Source organism: Colletotrichum orchidophilum (genome assembly GCF_001831195.1).
Source record: "Colletotrichum orchidophilum strain IMI 309357 chromosome Unknown Scaffold_206.1, whole genome shotgun sequence".
NCBI classification, from domain to species: domain Eukaryota; kingdom Fungi; phylum Ascomycota; class Sordariomycetes; order Glomerellales; family Glomerellaceae; genus Colletotrichum; species Colletotrichum orchidophilum.
Genome location: NW_019173162.1, coordinates 3,176 through 22,450, shown reverse-complemented (window position 1 = coordinate 22,450; position 19,275 = coordinate 3,176). Strand labels below are relative to the sequence as shown.

At 53.1% G+C, this 19,275-nt stretch overlaps 4 protein-coding genes across 4 annotated transcripts; 2 read left to right on the top strand and 2 right to left on the bottom strand.

Moving 5' to 3' along the window:
* Positions 1–55: 55 nt before the first annotated feature.
* Positions 56–553, bottom strand: CORC01_13675 (uncharacterized protein; the record flags this gene model as incomplete). Its single annotated transcript, XM_022625291.1, has 1 exon — positions 56–553. A coding segment is annotated over one exon (498 nt), but the record flags the coding sequence as incomplete, so codon positions are not given.
* Positions 554–1,937: 1,384 nt separating this feature from the next.
* CORC01_13674 (Cullin family protein) lies at positions 1,938–4,697 on the top strand (the record flags this gene model as incomplete). Its single annotated transcript, XM_022625290.1, has 1 exon — positions 1,938–4,697. The coding sequence occupies one exon, from the start codon at positions 1,938–1,940 to the stop codon at positions 4,695–4,697; it is 2,760 nt and encodes a 919-aa protein (XP_022468194.1).
* A 4,881-nt stretch (positions 4,698–9,578) lies between these two features.
* Positions 9,579–10,392, bottom strand: CORC01_13673 (uncharacterized protein; the record flags this gene model as incomplete). The annotated part of the gene is made up of 3 exons (XM_022625289.1): positions 9,579–9,733; positions 9,859–9,889; positions 9,985–10,392. Coding segments are annotated over 3 exons (594 nt in total), but the record flags the coding sequence as incomplete, so codon positions are not given.
* Positions 10,393–16,770: 6,378 nt separating this feature from the next.
* On the top strand, positions 16,771–18,911 carry CORC01_13672 (uncharacterized protein; the record flags this gene model as incomplete). Its single annotated transcript, XM_022625288.1, has 3 exons — positions 16,771–17,563; positions 17,624–17,965; positions 18,019–18,911. 3 exons carry the CDS (start codon positions 16,771–16,773, stop codon positions 18,909–18,911), a joined length of 2,028 nt encoding a protein of 675 aa, XP_022468192.1.
* Between the last annotated feature and the right edge of the window lie 364 nt (positions 18,912–19,275).

Below are 19,275 nucleotides of genomic sequence, written 5' to 3'. Positions count from 1 at the left end.
TTGACGACCAGAATGGTAAGCTTTACCAGAAGCATGGTAAGCCCCATCCAACAGCTCAAGGCTGGCAGTTAGTAGGGTCCATCTTGAAGACGTGGCAGCCTCCCTGTATAGGCAAGCCTATGCTGAATAACCAGGGTGGCCCATGGCATGCTTGCCCATTCTCGTGTTGACCAACTTCATTCGGGGTAATGACGGTGGAAATGACCAAGTCAGGAGACAGCAAACGCCTGAGTGTCTCGGAGCCGAAGGCCTCCACTCTCTCGATAATTCCGTTGACTCGTGGAGTTCGCATTTCCCCGCTTCGAAGGAATAGGCTTGATGACCCGTGAAGCTGTGATCGGTCATGAAGGTGGCCAATTGGGATAAGGCCGCGGCGCTTCGGTGTTTGAACCACTTTTTGGCCAGATTGTCTTGACCTCGATTCGTTCGTGTACTCCCGCGCAAATCTTCCTGGCCGGACAGACGAGCCGACAACGTGCGATGTTGATATGCATACGAATTGGGGTATCCGGATGACGCGACAGCTACTGAACTTTGAATGCGAATCGCCCCAGCCGTGGAGTGCCGCCGCGCCCGTTACTTGGGATGGTCCTGCTTCTTTGTGCTGATCGAGGAGGCGGCCAATCGACAACCAAGTCGAGACTAGAATCCTCGGACGGTTTTGAGAGTGCTCATGATATTGCGCACTGGCCAGCAATACTCCACGTCTGGATACGAAACGCAGTCAGTCGCTGGCGATCTATGGAAAGAACGCGTTATAGGCTCTTGGCGGTACGATTGAGGGTTTGGAGATAGTTCGGCTCTTCCTGTGACAATTGGAGGAGCAAAAGACGAGTCTGAGCTCACCGGCACCTGCATGCTTGTACACAGAAGACACAGGAGACAAAACCAGGTATCCGTACCGCCGCCGGACCACAGTAAGAGCTCGTGGAAGGGGATCTGGAACTGGACGCACAAACCTCAAGGAGATACAGCGAGGGCGCAATTGTATCTGAATCTCAGGTACAGGTTCGAGGCTGCTTGTCTCAATCCTTCGTCTCGTTACCCCACACCTGTCGTAAGTGAGATACCACTCGAAGACATGCCCTCGACCATGCTCGACAGGGAAGAGCGGCTGCGGGCGCTTTAGGCGAGCATTTGTGGGCTGATGGCAACGACGCTGGAATGACTTCTTCATGGCCTTTGGGCAATATGCCTAGCAAGGCATAATACTTCCTTCCGGCGGATTTTGAATCTTTGTTCTTTGTAGCTTGATCATAAGGCCGCGAGTTTGCATCGGGAGTCGTCCGTGGACATGGTCGAATTCCGCGGTAGCTTAAGGTAGATGAGGGCAGGGAAGACACTGGAGGTGTGCAGCAGACAACTTAAGCGAAAGAGAAAGAGGGTAGGCAGTACGTATTGCACTGCATAAAGAGGGGGGGGGGGTGAGTGCATACAAGGGTGTCGACATCGGAGGGTGTAAATGTAGCTCGACCAGGGCGGCTATGTATACTGTGTTTTATACAGTGTTTCTTGAATGTGCATTGGACATCCGACGGCCATTCCTTGATGCACGTACCAGCAGAATGTGCGCCTGTCTCGCTTCATGGCTGCCGCTCCGGGCGTTCCTTCCACTCGGGTTTGCCAGTTGGACCATGTAGGCCGCGCTAGCGCCTGTCGCCAGCTGCGGGAGAATTAAGCGCGACACAGCGATAGGTCCGCATTCTAAGCGCAGCGCTTAAACCACACATCACCGCCAAACAAAGTAAACACCACCATCCAACCTGGAAATCAACAACAACTGCGACAGCAAGGCAACCCTCGAGAATAGATACCGTCAATCAGCTTTGTTGCGACTTCCTAATTGAGTCACCACATCATCCTGGCCGAGATTCTGCAATGAGGCAAGCCTCGAATCCTTTCGCTTAAGCGCGTCTGGGTGCAATCATCAAGCCGTCATGACCACGATAATGAGCGCCGCGCCCTCGAGGTGGAGCGGCAAGAGACAGAGCGTGTTCAAATCGGTCTTTGACTCCGAAATCTCGCAACCCGCTCCTCATTCGACACCTTCTCAGACGTTGAAGTCGCAGGGAGAGCCATTTGGCGGCGCACCATCACCACCACCACACCGTCAATCACCCTCTCGCCTGCACTTCCCCGGTAATGGCAAGCATTCGGACATCCACGCTTCGCCTTCATCACGGCGCCCAAAATCCCATTCTTCCATGCAGACCAGCGATCAAGTCCGGTGGGACCAAGCATGGCACATAGTGACGAGTCGTATTCAACTTCCCCCGTCGGTGGCCGCTGAGGACTCGTTTGGCACTCTGGCTCCAGAATCCCAGGACTACGACGCAGACTTTTATGACAGTCTTAAGCTGGTGCTCCATCCAGGGGAGCATGTCGAGCACGCCGCTGTTACCGAGGACATTCTTTCCTGGCATACCCAGCAGGTTCGCCACCATTTCGCCCAACATGTCCTCCCCCTACTTTCCGCATGCAACACGTACGGTGACCAGGCACAGGTACTTCTAGGAAGCATCCATACTCTGGAAGCAGCTCACCGCCAGTATCTCTACGGGTTGTCTCTTATCGTGCGGGGTCTCGATAATAAGCATGCAGATATCGCCGTCGACAAGTTCCGGCGTGATTTACACGCAGTCATCGGCAACTCCATGTCGCAGGCGCTTATGGAGTCCCTCCGAGCTGTTCTAAGTCGCTTGATGAGGGTAGTTCTGGGCATGCAGACCACGCAATCTCCCCCCGGAGAATCTCGGGAAACCGACCTCGAAGGAGACAGCCAGGCAGCAGCTGGAGCGACAGCGGCAGCGCGGCAAGAGCTCCTGCAACTGATTGAGGCACTGCACAAAGTAGGCCTAGCAGGGGAGAGGTTCCAGGTCCTGTTAGCCGAACTCATGGACGCCATGATGGTGGAGCACATCAGAACGTCATTCGCGGGCGCCTGGACGCAGTCGAAATCAGATGGCGGCAAGGATGCTCCGCGCGCCTCGTCTGTGCCTCGCGCCACCAAACTTGGCACACCTTCACGCTGCATTACTGCACTATGCAGCTGGGTTGAAAACCACTACTCGCGGCTAGCAGTCGAGGTATTTGCTCGCCTCGGCAGCGGGGACATTGCTTGGACCGATGTCGAAAAGTGGAAGGAGATTGCCGTTGGACGGTTGGCAGTTATGCGTATCCATGAACTCTTCGACATCGTTCTCCGATGGCCACAGAGTAGAGGCGCTCTTGACGACCTCCGAATGGCAATCACAACGCCGCAAAGACGGCTACAACTGACGGACACGTTTTCAGCAGCGTTACAGAAACGGTTGTTGCATCCCGGACGGTCGACATTGGACATACTCCGCGTGTACATTTCCATGATCAGGACCTTCCATGCTCTGGACCATTCCAAAGTCCTATTGGACCGTGTGGTACATTCGCTGCAGCTTTACTTATGCCAGAGAGATGATGCCATTCCGATCGTAGTGACAGGACTACTATCGAATCCGGACGACCCAAATGCCGAGACAGGCAATATCAAGCTTGTTGAGCTCGCCATTCTTCTCAATGATCCGTCACAGCAGAGACGGCCTGCCGTGGACGATGAGGAACTGGACTGGGACGATATGGAATGGATTCCTGATCCCGTTGATGCCGGAGTCAACTACAAGCGGCCCAAATCAGAGGACGTCATCGGGACCTTGATTAGCGCTTTGGGCTCTCAGGATATCTTCATCAAGGAGTTCCAGAACATTATCGCAGAAAGATTGCTGTCTACACAGGTCGAGTTCAGCCAAGAGATTCGTGTGCTCAATCTACTGAAGAAGCGGTTTGGAGATAATGCCTTGCAAAACTGCGACGTCATGATCAAGGACATCCAAGACTCGAAGAAAGTTGACTCCATCATCTCCAAGACGATCAGGACAGGCTATCTCGGTGGCCCCGTCCGAAAGGCTCACAACGCTCCGTCCTACCATACCAAGATTCTTTCTCGGCTCTTCTGGCCAACTATGGACAGAGAGCATTTCATCTTGCCAGGGCCTGTCACCGAGGGTCAAGGGCAGTATGAAGGCGAGTTCGAGCGCCTCAAGTCTAACCGTAAGCTGACATGGCTCAACAATCTTGGCAATGCCACCGTCAACCTCGAACTTGAAGACAGAACAGTTGAGAAGGAGTGCAAGACGTACGAAGCCGTTGTCATCTATGCTTTCCAAGAAGATGAAACCTACAGCGGGCCGCTTCCCGTACGTCGCAAAGTTGACCAGCTTGAGGACATACTACAAATGGATGACGATCTGATTCGCTCCGCTCTCTCGTTCTGGGTCGGTCAGCGTGTCCTCCGCGAGATCGAGTCGGGCACCTTTATCGTCATTGAGAAGCTAGATGACAATGCCGACGATGGAGGGAAGCCACCTGGACCTGGCCCCGATGATGCTCCGGCGCCCGAATCAGGCGATATCTCGCCCAAGAAGCCTGGCGCCTTAGATGCTAAGGAGAAGGAACGTCGACAGGTGTACTGGCAGTTCATTGTCGGCATGCTTACCAACTCGAGTCCAGCTATGCCACTGGGCCAAATCGCCATGATGATGAAGATGTTGATAGCGGACGGTTTCCCATGGAGCAACGAGGAGCTGCAGGAGTTTCTTGCGGAAAAGATGGCGATGGAAGAATTGGAGCTGGTCGGTGGAAAGTACCGACTGCCAAAAAAATGAGCGGGATGGAAGTGAGCTGTATAGGTCACTCCCACGGAAGAGGAGAGACTGGTCGCGGTATGGAGATGCTAGATGGATCATCATGACGAGGAACACCTAAACTGTATTAAGAACCTGCAGCTCGTCTGCAGGGCCACGTTTTGAAACAGACAATAACAGCTACGATACCCAATCAAGTCATGTTCAGTAGCCAATATATCGTTACATGGCAGATGCGGTGACTGTTGAGTAAGGCTCACAGTGAACGGGATGCCTGGTTCCGCGCGCTTTCTGAACGGACCGTTCCGATGGTAAGGCGATACGTATCGTCATTTTGATCTACGTCTTGCTTCGAGTCTTCTCTTGGACGAAGTTGTTGGTTCAATTTGATTGCACGATAGTCGCTGGCAGGAATTAGCTCTGATTCCATCTCATTTGCCGTCGGCCCAACGGAGGTGTCAATGGTGTCAGACACTCTCGAGTGCCACGGGTTGGGGGAGGGTAGGGTTGAGCGTTCTTGTATTTCTGTTCGCTCCAGCCACAATGCCATGAGGCAGTCCGTAGGATTCAACTTGGTCTTATTCGCAATCATATTTTGATTTCAAACGTCTGTCTTCTCAACTTTTTTGGGGGCTGGGAGAAGTACAGTAGGCCAGCTTCGGGGGTTTGCTTCATTATCTGCAACCTACATCACTCCGATGAGAGGTGTATGTATATCTATGGGTATACGTTTTTCCGTGAATATGGTGTATTAGCAGGCCCGAGAGCGGCAGATTGGTCAATATTGGTGTGGTTTAAAAGTAGTTGGCAACTTTCACGACATGGGGAGGTCCTCGATACTCATCAATCCCCGTAGCCACATATACTTGGGCTCGATCTCTCGCTATGACTGAGCTGCTATAAGGACCTATAAGGGCTCTTAGATTGATGTTGGATTTCTACCCTTCTTCATCATTCTTAGGAGAAACTCTGAGCAGGTAGGAAGGGCTGCACGTAATATATTTTGCTAAGGTCATTTCTTCGGGACCTGTATACGGTGAGTGTAACTATAAATTGGAATGAACACAGGCAATGAATCATGAAAGTTTGAGTGCGCGTTGAATTCCAAACATGAAGACCAAACATCTTACGGCCGTTGGCTCACTTAGTTGGTGATGGAAGATGTCCGAGTTTGGCTCCTTACGATGTCGAGTATTGTAAGAGCAGGGCATCTAGATGGCATCCAGAACATTGTGAGCATTTGCCAAAAGTTGATAGGGACTCCGGGCTCTTCTTTTTTGCTTCATGAGCTCATCTTTCCCTGTATCGCTAAGCTGGTTGTGATGGCATTTTAATGCATCAAGGCCCTGGGGACATGTAGAACCGACCATGCCATGTAAGCTTGCCATGAGAGGCTTCATGATTCAATGGTTTCTTGATTGAAAGATTCCGAGGACAGTAGTAAATTGTGAAAATCGTTCGGGAGGTGACTTTGTGTGTTCCAAAGTTCTAGACGTCAGCCATGAGCCTCTGTTTGAAAGCGACACAATACCTTCTCTTAGCATTCCACCCGATGTGGCAGGGTTGAAGACATCACATTCAAAAACCCCAACGAGCACGGTGGCAGAAGAGTCTTCTATCACATTGAATACCAGCTCCGGCAAAAAGCGGTCTTGGGTTAAGAAGAGAATGCAGGATTAATACAGGATGAGGGGAAAGGAGTTTGATTGCCACAGAAGAACCAGACTCGTGGATGACTCCAAACACCCAAAATCTACTTTGCAACATTGAGAATGGCGAATGGCTATCCTTGTGAGGTTGGGGCTCTCTGGATGTATTCTTTATGCCTGGGTATTCTTGACATGTCTTGCCTATTTACGTACAGACGCCGCGTAACCAACAGATCAAAAGGTGAGAGAATGAGCCATCGAGGTAGAGACGCCTTTATCCTATAGATCGAAACACGACAGTCTAATCAAACCCTAAATGTTCCAAGATGCGAGTGGGTTTTCCTTGTAGCGACTGAGAATATGCCCAGGTCACATATGGCCCTGTTTTTTAATTGTTTTTTTTTTGTGTGGAAAGAAGTAGGCCTAGCCGGGTCCGAACTACAGTGTAACCTGACATACGATGCTTCTAGTGATTTCCCGAGAGCTAAAGTGTCAATCTTTCTGTCTCGGTTCATTAAGACTGTCATCTAAAGCCTTGGCTTCTGAGATTTGGTGGCCGGCCTTATACTCGAGCAGGGCTTTGATATACCAAAATCATCCGAATATCCTGAATCGGTTGAATATCTAGTATATTTCAGGTAATGGATGGCCCTGAGTACTCCTCAGAAGAGCCCAAAGATGGTTCCAGTCTGTGTTTGGAGCATCAGCCGAAGCCGCAGAATGGTTTTGGCATCCTTCGAGGGGGCTTCGGTTTTGCCAGAGACTGGAAATGTTATATCCATCTGTGGCTTGGGATTTTCCCAAATCACTTGAAAAGCTTACAGCAGGAAGGGGGGGGGGTTCCATCATTCGGGTTGTTTACCTGTTCGTTTCTCAAGTCGCTGCCAAACCCGACACCAAACCCACACTGGCTTGTACCCGTAAGATGGAAAAAATCGTTTCTTATTGTACACCGAGACGACGATGGAATGATTCAGTAAGTCTCTGTTGCTTACTATTTACTGAAAATGGCTTCAACTTGCTTGGAGGCGTTTCATGTTTTTTTTGAGTAACATCTGCAACCAGAGTCCTGGAATAGCCTTCTTCCACAAAACAATATATACGGTCATGTAGGAAGCAGCAGGTGTATATATGTGTGTGTATCTGTGTGTGTGCGTGCTTACTATCTTCCGGTCGGGCAACGCGGCAAATAGTAAGGAGGTGCTTGATTTCAGACACATCACAGTCGGATCTCTCAGGGGTAAAAGTACTTTCAAAAGAAGAAGGGGCTCAATGGTAGTCTCGACTTTTCCTCGAACACTGCGAGATACAATATCGACTGTTGCGCAAAAAGAATTAGCCTCGTTCAGTCTGGAGGGCCATAAAATCCGCAGTCGCAAAGCAGCGGCTGAGGTTACAACCGTCCCAGAGGTGGAGGCAACATGCCAAACTCGACATCAGTCTTCCAAATACGACTTCTTAGAGCAGCACTCATGACTTGGCCAGATGAGAAAAGTCCACTGTTTCATCTGGAATTTGGTAGAGGGAAGGTCTATCCATTGCTGTCAAGACTTTGAAAGTAACTGCGGTTGATCCTACTTCCCTAACTTGGCTTCAAGCAAAACACATCCTGACATGATGTCAGCTGGGTAGGTAGTCGCGGTCATATCTCGATCTTCCCTCGATGAGTAACCAAAGTTTCAACGTTCAAGAGCTTGAGTGACTCTGCTCGTAATGCAATTACAGCGACCCGGCCATGTCACTGTTTCGATACTAAAGATGTGCAGTATAAGCTCATCCATTTTTGCAAGGGAACAAATAGTAACAAAGTACCGGGGCCGCATCTATGAGGATGAGACGGACGTCAAAGAAGGAGGAGAAGCCATTCATTCTTCGCTCCTCATCAGTGACCGAATGGTTCTTCTCCTGTTTCCCGTCTCTGTAAGCTGGAAAAGAGGAGAAATCGACAATTGTGAATTCGAAACGTGTTATTTTACAATCAAAAACTTGGGCATCAATTCTACTGCTGGCCAGACATAAGAAGAAGCAGCTGCCCCTGAAGTAAATGCAGATGGGAGTCTGAAGTGCCAGCAGCGGGACCAAAAACATCAGCTTTCGCAAATCGCATGACGACAAGATGCGGTGAGGTATCGTTAAGAGAACGTAACGTTGGCGGAATTTAAGGGCCGACAAACCCGAAAACGTGAATCGAACATCATCCTTCCATCGAAGTTCTGGGCCCCCCCGCTAAGAGATGGTCCAAACATGGACCCGAGTCAGCAGTCTTCGGAGCAAACATCCCTAGCTCTGGACCATCGGATCGGTTTAATACCTCGGACGTGCAATCGGCGACTCGGGGATTGTTTGCCCATTCATCTGCGGCACTCGAGGACGGCAGAACCAGGCACGCAGGTGAAATGTTGCCAACGAGAGACAGGCGTATGATGTTTGTCCGGCAAGTGTGTGCCCCATGCGTGGCATCGATGGCCTCGCTGTGAGACTGATTGTACGGATGCTCACAAATGGAGATTCAGCGGCTCACCTGCAGAACCCGTCACGTAGTCCGGCTGCCGGTATACCGACACTCAAGAATGATTTTTTTTAGTCTGCTACTCATACCATCAAGGTAGGTCGCTCCGTGTAAGTCAACTCTGTCTCGTGTGGTATTTGCGAAATCGGGTACTATTGGTCATGCAGGCGACCACATGAGCGCTGGCCTAGACAAAGTCTAGAGACTGGAACAGAAGGGCGGACATGTTGTGTTTCCAGTCATCGTTGGTTAGGTTATAAGAAAAAGCCTCGTAAGAGTTTCGACCAGCAGACTGCTGATTGAAAGTGACGATCAAAGCCCCCAAAAGCCTAGCAGAGGCTGCTGAGCTGGCTCTCATGCTTTAGACTTGGCTCTACTCAAATACGGTAGACAGATGCCGAGGGGAAAGTTTGCCGAGGGTGTGTCCTCCACCGCCGTCGACGAGAGCAAGGCGAGGAATATTAGACATGGATGGGCACGTCTGGGTGCTTGCCATCCTGCTGACTCGAGTTGCAATGGTGAAGCGGTCCACTCGTGTGGCGAGCCTGGAGCCCTGGATGATGAGACGAACATTTGAAGCAAAACACGTTGAATTGGCGGGAAAAGTCCGTGAAATTAAGTAAAATCTCACTTGGTCAGGCGACGGGGACAACGGAACGGACAGGGAGGTGGGGAAAGGGAAGAAAGGGACAGAGACAGACATGAGCAAGCGATAACAGTAGTGTCGAGCTTGGCCACTATATCTTAGCGCGAACCAGGGCTCAGAAGATCGTCGCGGGGATCCCGCTGCTTAGAAAACGAATGAGAGACGAGGTTGCCGACCAAAAAGGGCTCCAGCCAATGGATAAGCGCCATCTCCTCGAAGCTAGGTCGTCTTGCAGCAGGGTCATGACTGGGGTCTTGTCAGGATGAAGCCGCGGGGTCCTTGCATTTCCCTCGTGTCTATTCCTTTGGGAGGGGGAGCTAGAACCTGTTATGACGTAGTTTGTTGGTTGGGGGTGCGTGAGAATGGGAGAATGCAGACCCAGGGAAGTGAGGGTTGGGGTATCTTGAATCTATGAAGCACCAGGGTTAAGCGGACGGCTTTTTGGCCAGTTCAGGAGAGTGACTGAACTCTGAGCTTTCAAGACTCGGAATCTAAGTGAGTCACCGTCAGGGATCCATCCAATGGGGCCGGCAATGGTATCGTCCGCCCGGGACCAAAGCTGATTGTGCTGCTGATGCAGATGAGGGAGCATGGCCTAAGGCGGGGCACGTCTTGGAGGTGGTGGGAGAGAGAGTGGGTGAGTGGGTGGTTGGCTTTCCAAGAAGAGGCGTGGTGGTGTGAACGGCCCGGCGCAAACGGTCCAAGTCCATCGCAGCAGCCCCACGGCCCCTCCTCTCCCATACTTTTGACCACAGCCCGCCGGGTGATAGGGTCACCAACAGACATGAAGTGGGATTTGTGAAGAAGGGGCATGGGAAAGAGGGATGAGAGGGTGGAAAACCGAGGAATACGGATGGCGTACGACAGTGTGAATGCGCAGTAGATGAGGGCGAGAGGTGGTTGTTGCTTGGTGGCTGGTCCCAACAGCTAGCCCCTCTCTCCCATACGGACACCCTCCCTCCCCCTCCCGGTCCTTATCGTTATCGTGTCTGGGTGGTGCACGCGGCCGGCAGGTCGGCGGTCAGTCAATAGCGCGAACCAGGACTTGATGATGGATCCCCCATGGTGCTGAGCGACCGGGTTTATGTCAATTAATGAGACAAAGAACGAAGAACTGCCAAATTATCGACTCGAGAAAACCTTCCGTGTACGGATACGTCGCGGACTACTTGGTAGCGATGTGTTGGTAAGCATTGTTTTTGAATGCATCTTGTCGGCACGCTCGGCGGACAGTTGGGCCTCTCGTTCCTCCTCCTCCTCAAGGGGCCGCAATTCCGCAACAATCAGGGTGCTCTTATCCGCTGGAGAGGTGGGAGGTCAGCGATCCATCACACTGTACCGACGGATAGGACAAAATCACGGCCGAGTGAGACAGCACACGGTGTGGACCGGCAGCTTCGTCGCCTTCGGGCCTGGCTTCCTTTTGGCGAGACGACCAGTAAATCGGTGAGAGGCAGGCAGGGAGTCCGCAGCATCGTGGGCTTGCCAGGTTCTTCTAGGTGCATTTCATCATCGAGGGCTGTCCGGCTGTGGGTTCAAGTTGTGGAGACGCTGTGTCTCGCAAATACCGGGGAGAAGGGGGAAAACGCAGGGAAACCCGTCGGATGCAGTTGTTTGGACTTTGACCCAGTCAGCCTGAGAACAAGTCTCAGTATATCCAGTGAAAGTTGCACAAGATGGAACAGCCATATCCGTATGCATTTGAGAATTGAGGGAATTGCAAAGAAGCTGACGACAAGTCACACATTTTTTTAATTTTTATTTTATTAAAGACAGATGACTTGACGCCCGAGGGCCAAGAGGAAGGTGAAGACGAAGAAAAGAAGGCTTGCCGGCGAAGGAAGCTTGAGATGACAGGACCCCGGTCTGGATGCAAGTTCAGGGTCTTCCCATCTAATTCGTCAGATGAGGTGAGGTTAGTGGGTGACTGACTGACTAACTAACTTATCGACAAGGAAAGACTCAAAGAGTAAGGTGCGGATACTCTGCAGGAACTCAGTAGCTGCGAGGGAGGAGACACCTTCTGGTAAGGGAAGGCGGCAAGCCAAGGGTTTTCGGGGCAGAAAGTACGAGACGACTACGACTACCTCACTCGTCTTAACATGCATAAACACAGCGCAAGCAGCAGGCAGGCACGGCAGGGTACAGTGGCGGTGTTAAGGCCGTCGTTATGTATAACAAGCCGAAAACATGCTGGTGCTGCGAAGGGCTCGCATATGGCGCGTGCGACTAGTTGATCAAGTTGAGTTTCGTAACACCTGACAAGCCTGCCTTAGTTGTGTGTTAGTCTCACTCTCATTCTCACTCTCACCCTTCACTTCATTCTCACCCCCGGCCCTGCTTGATCTCACTTTCAGTCCGGCCGACTCGAATCACACGGACCCCCAGTCAGCCTCCCACACCCGATGCCATACTTCTTCCAGTGCAGCTTCCTGTAAGAATCCAGCCACTGTTCATGGTTTGTGGTGGGCTAGTTGTTGAATATTTTTTTTTTTTTTTTTTTGCCATGAGAGTTGGCTTGCGTCTGTAGTGCCACCGAAACAGGCCGGGCAGAGCAGAGTGCAGGTATGGGTTGGTGAGTGATTATTTTGCAGGGCCACCAGCTTCTGTCCTGCAAGCCCCCAGCCAGCCATGCGGTGCTCATTAAGATGAGAGAGAACCAGGGCCGTCCAAGAGACCTAGCCAACGAGCCAGCCGGGTATGTTGTGAGCAGTTCGCAGGATGGAGTGACGACAGAAGTGTCTAATCACAGGCCATGTGTGGCAAGGGGGTGGGTGCTGGGCCGTATTTATTGATACTTGATACGGCGATATTGTGAGTGATGTGTGTAGTATTTACTGGATGTCTTGCTTGGACCAGCAGAGCTCAGATGGTTCATGTGAGCACCTCACTCACACTTGGATGGAGTTGACCAACTGAAGCCGGGACTGCCAATGCAACCTCCTGACACACCCATGCCCCACCCCGGTCGTTGACGTTTAGCTACATAACGCTTTAGCAACCAAAAGGTTTCGTCCATTTCAGAACCCGGTCACGACATGATGACACCCGGCGGCATCACGGTGGAGCTTTGGGAGGTTCCTCGGAGGACGGCTGGAATGGTGAGTGGGTTCTGTCAGTCATAGAAACAGAACCCAGGAAAGGGCACCTGGCCACCCGACGACGCTTTCGGCAGGCCAGCAAGTCATCGCCTCCAAACGAGGGGAGTCATCTGCTGAGGCTGTTCCCGATTTCCATTTTCATTCTCGTTCTCATGCAAATAGGTATGCTGATGTGCCGATGCGATGCGCTTGCGTTCCCCTCAGCGCCAGCCTTTCCTGATATACTAGAACGCCCACCTTTATTTTCCCATCTGTTCAGGCCTCCAGCCCAGTTGGACGTGGTCCGTGATGGGTGCTCTTCCTTTGACAACTCTCTCATTCTTCCCAGCGGTTCCGAGGCCCCAGCTTAGAGTCTTGAGCAGAGAAACTTTCAGCATGCCGCCCGTGTGCATCCATCTGCATTTTTCCGTCGTCCACATACGGCGGTCAACTGCGGATACAAACTGACATGGCATGGTATCTAAATTGGCAAGGGGTGGTTCAAGAGAAAAAACCTGTTGGAACACAGGGCAAGAACGAGACCTAGCTTGCAACTCGCAGTTATCCTCAAGCCTCTCCCTGTCCACCGCCGCCACCGTCAACCACCGCCCATCCGCCATCCAAGACGGGCTTGTGACCTGGTCTCGACCCAGTCTTTGGCGTATCACAATTCATCTCTCCTTCGCCGCCCCCAAAGCTGTTTTGGAAAGGAAAGGTGCCTTGCCGCCGCCAACTGACACCCGCCCCCGTAGGATCCGAACAGACAACAATGCTCCAAACACACCCGCTCGCTACCCATGTCTGGTAAGGTTGCTCGCGTCTCGCTCACATTGGTGGCTCACCTCGGACAGGGCACTAGCCAGGCAGGCTGCAAAAGGTTACTCTCCAGGGAAGGGAAGGCAGTGGGAGTGGACGTTACTCCGTACGGTATTCGAGGCTCACTGACTCTCTCAGATCCGAACTTGTCTTGGCCCTTTTCTGCCTATTCATCCGCTTCCAGCTTTCGCTCCCACCACGGAACCGACAAGGGACTATTCATTTAACCCTCGCCCAACGCAGTCAATGTCGCATAGCTTGCCCCTCCAAAGAGACGGAGCCACGCGCATCCCAGGGCCGGGCCTGCTTACATGTGGAACACTGGAGTAGGAGAGACCACTGCGAACAAAATGAGGGCATCGCACAAGGTACCCTACTAGCAACACGGTTCCGCCGTATTAGTAGAGCGGCACCCGCATCAGCAACTAATCAACCTCTTTGCCAGCCGCGGCACCAGCAATCAGCACCCGCCCGGCCTGGCCCAGGGCCACGCGGGCGAATTTCCGTCATTTTCTTCTTCTTTCCAAAGGTGACGGTTCCTGTAGGCTGGTACTGTTCCCGGCAGCCACGTTCAATATCCAGTCCGGTCCAGTCCGGTTCGGTTTGCTCGTACTACATTTTGTCGCTGTTGGTGGGCCCGGCCGTACACTCAGTTCGGCCAACGGAGCGAGGTCTTCTTGGGGTCCCGAGGTGAGGGCCAAACGACGGGCGAGTGGGCTGCAGCATGATTGCGAGGGCAAAATTCGGGATCTGGACTGGACTGGACCGGCGGGTGTGCATGGCCCTGCAACTCTCTCTGCTCGGCGCTCGCCCAGTCGTCTCTGACTCTCACACTCACGCTATTTCGTACCCCCAGCGTGTGTCGTCTCTCACGGCAAGTCGCCTTCTGAGTCCCGGTCTTTTTTGTTGCCCTTGCTCCCTGACCCCCATTCCCATTCCCGTTGGGTTGTCGTCCGCCGTCTTCCCTGACGGGAGTGCAGCACCATGCCACGCCGTAACGCCCTGCCTCTGCCTGCCCTGCCCATGCCATGTTGTGCCGTGTGTACGAAGCAGTGCTGTGTGTGCTCTGCTCTGCTCTGCTTGCTCTGCTCTGCTCTGCAATGTGCTACTGTGCTCTGCGTTGCGGTACTTTGCTTCGCCGTCTTTGGTCCGTCCTGATCCAATCCGATCCTGTCGAGCAAAGCAACCCAACCCAGCCCATAATTACCGCCCTTTCTGCCCTGCAACGACATGGCTTTCTGGACATGGAACATGGTCATGTCCCATGGGCTACTGCTCTTTGATCGTAGGAGGAGTAGTAGCGGTAGTAATACTGGCTAGCAGTGCATACGTAAAGTAAAGCCTGGCCGGTCCAACCCAGCCCCAGCGCGGCCCAGCCGTGTTAATTGCCAGTCACCCAGTCTACCCAACTCGGTCCCGTCTTGGTGCATGGTGTTTCCCTCACTCTTTCTGCACATGTACGCAGTACGTATGTAGGCTCTTGCTAGTCCCCGTCCCGGTGTCATTATCCATTTCATGAGGGCTCCGTCATCAGTGGTCCGTCTGGCTTGCCGCCTTTGGTGAGGGTCGAGTGTGAGCGAGATACCTGACTTATACCTCTGGGGTGGTGAGATCCAAGGTGGGCTTTGGCTTTGGCTTCCGGTGCCTTGTCTGGATCTCGCCTCGTCTTCCCCTCTGATCCCCATTGTCTCTTGGACCTTGCTTGGCTGGAGTCTCTCTCTTCCATGGCCCGCCTGTCGACCTGACCTTCTTGCACCTTGCCTCAATACGTACGTGGTTGGTGTATGTCTGTCTGGCGCCTGGCGTCTGGTGTCTGGTGTCTGGTGTCCCCAAGGTTCCCTTCCTTCTTGCCTGCGACGAAATACAAAACCAAGACTGCCTGCCCACCCCTCTTTCTTTGCCGCGCCTTCCCTTCCCTTTCCCACCCCCCGCCGGCCGTCTCTTCTTCCCACTTCCACCTCTTCTCGAGCCATCGTCGTCTCACCGACACTCGTCGCCGCCCACCGACCACTGGTGAACCTTCCAACTTCTCCCTCCGACCCCATCCATCGATCAATATCCCTTGCTCGGCGATATTGGCGTCACGACATATGCGGCTGGCACCACAAGAAACCAACCCGTCGAGTCACCCCTCTTTTTGGCTACCTAATAAGAAGACGAACAGGCTGCCTTCGCCCTCACTCTATTTCTCTCAGTGCCTTGCTTGGCCCATCTCACCTTAGCTTCCTGGTCACCCTCACTCACCCTCGCCCACTCATACCACATCCATATAAGGTATCCCTCTGCCTCGATCCCCCCGCCCTGGACGGCTCCCACGCACAATCCTCTTACACGCTCCCCCTTTCATCCCTACTCCATCACTGCCCTGCGACAAGAGCAAGACCGAACAAGCGGAACAAGAGACACAGACCGCTCTTGATACGTTGTTACGAGGAATGCCCAGCAGTCATTTATTTCATTTTTTTTTTAAATCTTTCTTCCACAGCATTAATCGCCCCAACGCTCTTACCCGGCTGCATCTTACCTGTTACGGCCAAACGAGACAGACGCCTGCATCCTGTTCTTTTGCGAGCATTTGACTAACTTCTGAAAGCGGCATGATCCAGCGGCCCATCTCGGTGTCTTAGCAGCAGCGCCCCTCACCTCACACTCTTGACTCTGACACTTCAATTCCGCCTCTGCCTCCCAGGTACACCGAATTTTCGGCTCTGAGTTTTATCTAACCCGTGCGACGTCACGTTTGGAGGACACAAAACACAATACGAGAAACCTCGATGGGTAACAGGAAGGACAACATTCTGAGCGCTTCTTGGTATCTCTTTATCACCAACCGATAAAAGCAGCGACGCTCGGTTGAACACCTCCGAATTCCCCCAGACCCCTCCTCCAGACACCCACGTTTGCCCCGCCTCCCGGTCAGTCCACGACGACTTACCAACGGACCACAATCATCTTGCTCCCCCCCCCCCCCCCCCCCACCCCACCCCCCCCCCCCCCCCCCCCCCCACTCACTACCACCCCCCCCCCCCCCCCCGCCCCCCCCCCCCCGGGCCCCCGGGGGCCCCCCCCTCCCCCACGCGCCCCACACCCCTCGCCCCCCCCCCCCCCCCCACCGCAACGATCAGCTTGCCTCGATCACTGAAAGCTTGTACGACGCCGCCGCACCGCCCGGACTGAACGAACAAGGGCGCAAGAAAAGCAAGCGAGCGACGCCGTGCACCTGCATACAAACGGGGAATACAAACCCAAAAGGAAGAAGAAAGCGAGAGCCCAGTTATTTGGTGAAAGAGAGACTGTAGTTCTCCATTATAGGCAACCCAACCACAAATAGGAAGCCAGCTTCACAGACGCAGTCTAGGACGTTTCTCACACAACAGTAGGAGGAATTCACAGAATGGAAGAAGCCATGGATTACGCATATCACCATCCGGAGCAGTCCCAGGGCCAGGCACAGAATCCGTACACACAGCAGCGTCCACGATGCCCCTATTTCCACAACAGAGAAGGCCAGCAGCAACTCCCCGGCATGCCACCGCACCGCTCAACGATGCACTATGACCCTGTTCACGCCTCAGCGAACTACTGGCAACCTCAAGGACAACTGCCGCCGTATCAGTGGCAACCCCAGCCCCCGGTGATGAACCACCGAGGACCTTCGGCGTCCCAGCACCGATCTTCAAACTCAGCCTCTGATGCTCCTTACTATAACCATGCGCCTGTTCCGAACTTTGGCAATGTGGCTGGCGGCTACTCGGGTGCACCCCCAAATGAGATGGGAGGCCCTCCGACCATGCATCCATCGTTCTCTCACACACAGCTCCCTCCAGTGAGATTCGGTCCGTCAACGTCCATGCCGGCAAACCATCCACCATCAGGCCAGCCATTGTATGCTGGTTCTGAGAGGTCTTTTGGTGGGCAGAATGCCTCACCTCGTCACAGCGCCTTCAACACAGCGTCACACTCTATGAATGCGTTAACTCCTGCGGTTACGCAAACCGGCCCAGATCGCCTCGCAGAGCCTCAAAATCCTCCCCCGCTTGAGGCACCAGAATCTACTGGTGGTGCAAGTCAAGCGCCACCTTCTGGAGCCAGCATCCAATTTGGATCTGCTCCTCCTTCAGCTACTCCCCATCGCAGCCATACGACCTTTCTCAACCCCCCACGAGGACCTTACCGCTCTCCATCAGGTGAGATGTTTTTGTATGCATCCGAGAATATATATGCTCATATTGCTCGTCATGTCACAGGCGCCTCGTCTTCGGGAACCTCGAGCTCTTCAGGCAACTTGAGCCCATCAACCCATCCCCATACAGAGCGACGCCGAGTCCCTACCATTCGGCGCACAGTATCTAGAAGACAAAGCCCGCCCTCCGATAGTGACGTGGATTCCGACAGAGGCCTCGAACAGCTCTTAACAATGGCTGGAAACCCAACACAAATGGCACGTCATATTATGACTATGGAAGAAGACCATGTTCGGGCTGCTCAGTTCATGCGTGGCTCTGTGACTACAAAATACGTAGCATCTTCATCAGCTATTCAATCTCTCCAAAGTGTGCCGATCACCGACTTGTCAGAGAGTGAAAGAAGTGAGTCCCATGGATGCTGCGTGCAATGGATAAAGACTAACATGACTTGACAGCCTGCGTCATTTGCTACAACGAATTTGGTGTAGAAACCCCTGAAGGCGTCAAGGAGGCTCCACTCCGACTTCCCAAATGCAAACATGTGTTTGGTGACCACTGCATCAAGAAGTGGTTTGAGGAGTCCGACAGTTGCCCTTATTGCAGAGACAAGGTGCCGCACGAACCCAGAATCACATCCACCAACCCTACCTTCGACCGATACTTCCGTAATCGTGGCCATGTGAATCTCGGGGGCCTCGTGGGGGGATATGCTGGCTTCATGAGAGAGAGGGACGCTCTTCTAGCACAGGATGACGCAAATCGCTCACAAGGAGCTGGAACCAGCCATGGGGAACGCCGTTCCCCTCCAACAGACAGCGGTGAGAGTCGCCGTAGAATTCGGCCTCGTACTGGTATTCAAGGACCTGGGTCGCCAACATTCAGCAGCCGGCCCAGGCCGGTATCTAGTACGTACGAAAGTAGCCGGAGACCACACGGCGGCATGGCCACTTTGCTTCCAGCCCGGGGAGCTTTTACATCTAGCGCTTCCAGTCGTACGGGCCACAATTCCACGTCACATGTATCCTTTGCTGGGGCCAGTATGCCTCAGCATCAGGCACCTGGCTTTGGAGGACCAGCAGAGGCTTCGAGTTCATCTGCACAGACAATTCCTGTCTACGCACCACCTCATAGTCAGCAAGGCATGTCAAGTGGCCTCGGCATGCCTCATGGACTCCATGGCAGCGGATATTCAACCTCCACGAACCGAACCTCACTACCGGCGGCCCCCCCAGGCACTTGGAATCATGGAAACCCAGCAGCACCTGACGACAGTCATCGGCGTATGTTGAATGGTGATAATAGCGGGCCGCCGCCGCTTCAGGCTAGCACACCATGGGGACACGAGTAGCGGCGTCCTTTGGAACTGGTATAGGTAGACGTAACCGACATGCCTGGTACAGGAAACGGTTTTTATTGAACAGCATTTTCAGTTAATGGGCAGGTTTGGGTCGGCATGCAGGATGACCTTTTACACGGATCGACCACGGCGTTTTTTTTTTCTTCTATGGGTGTATATGGCGTTTCAGGGAGCATCTTCGTGATGGCATGATTCAGGATTCAAAGTCTTTGGGGACGATTCGAGGGGATCCGCTGGATCTCACAGGTTTGGAAGGCCGACGACGTGGAGTGCCAGTTCGAGTGCATACGTCTTTTACATATGTCAGAGGGCACTCACGTATTGGGCGTTGGGCTGCAAGCCACAATACCTTGCG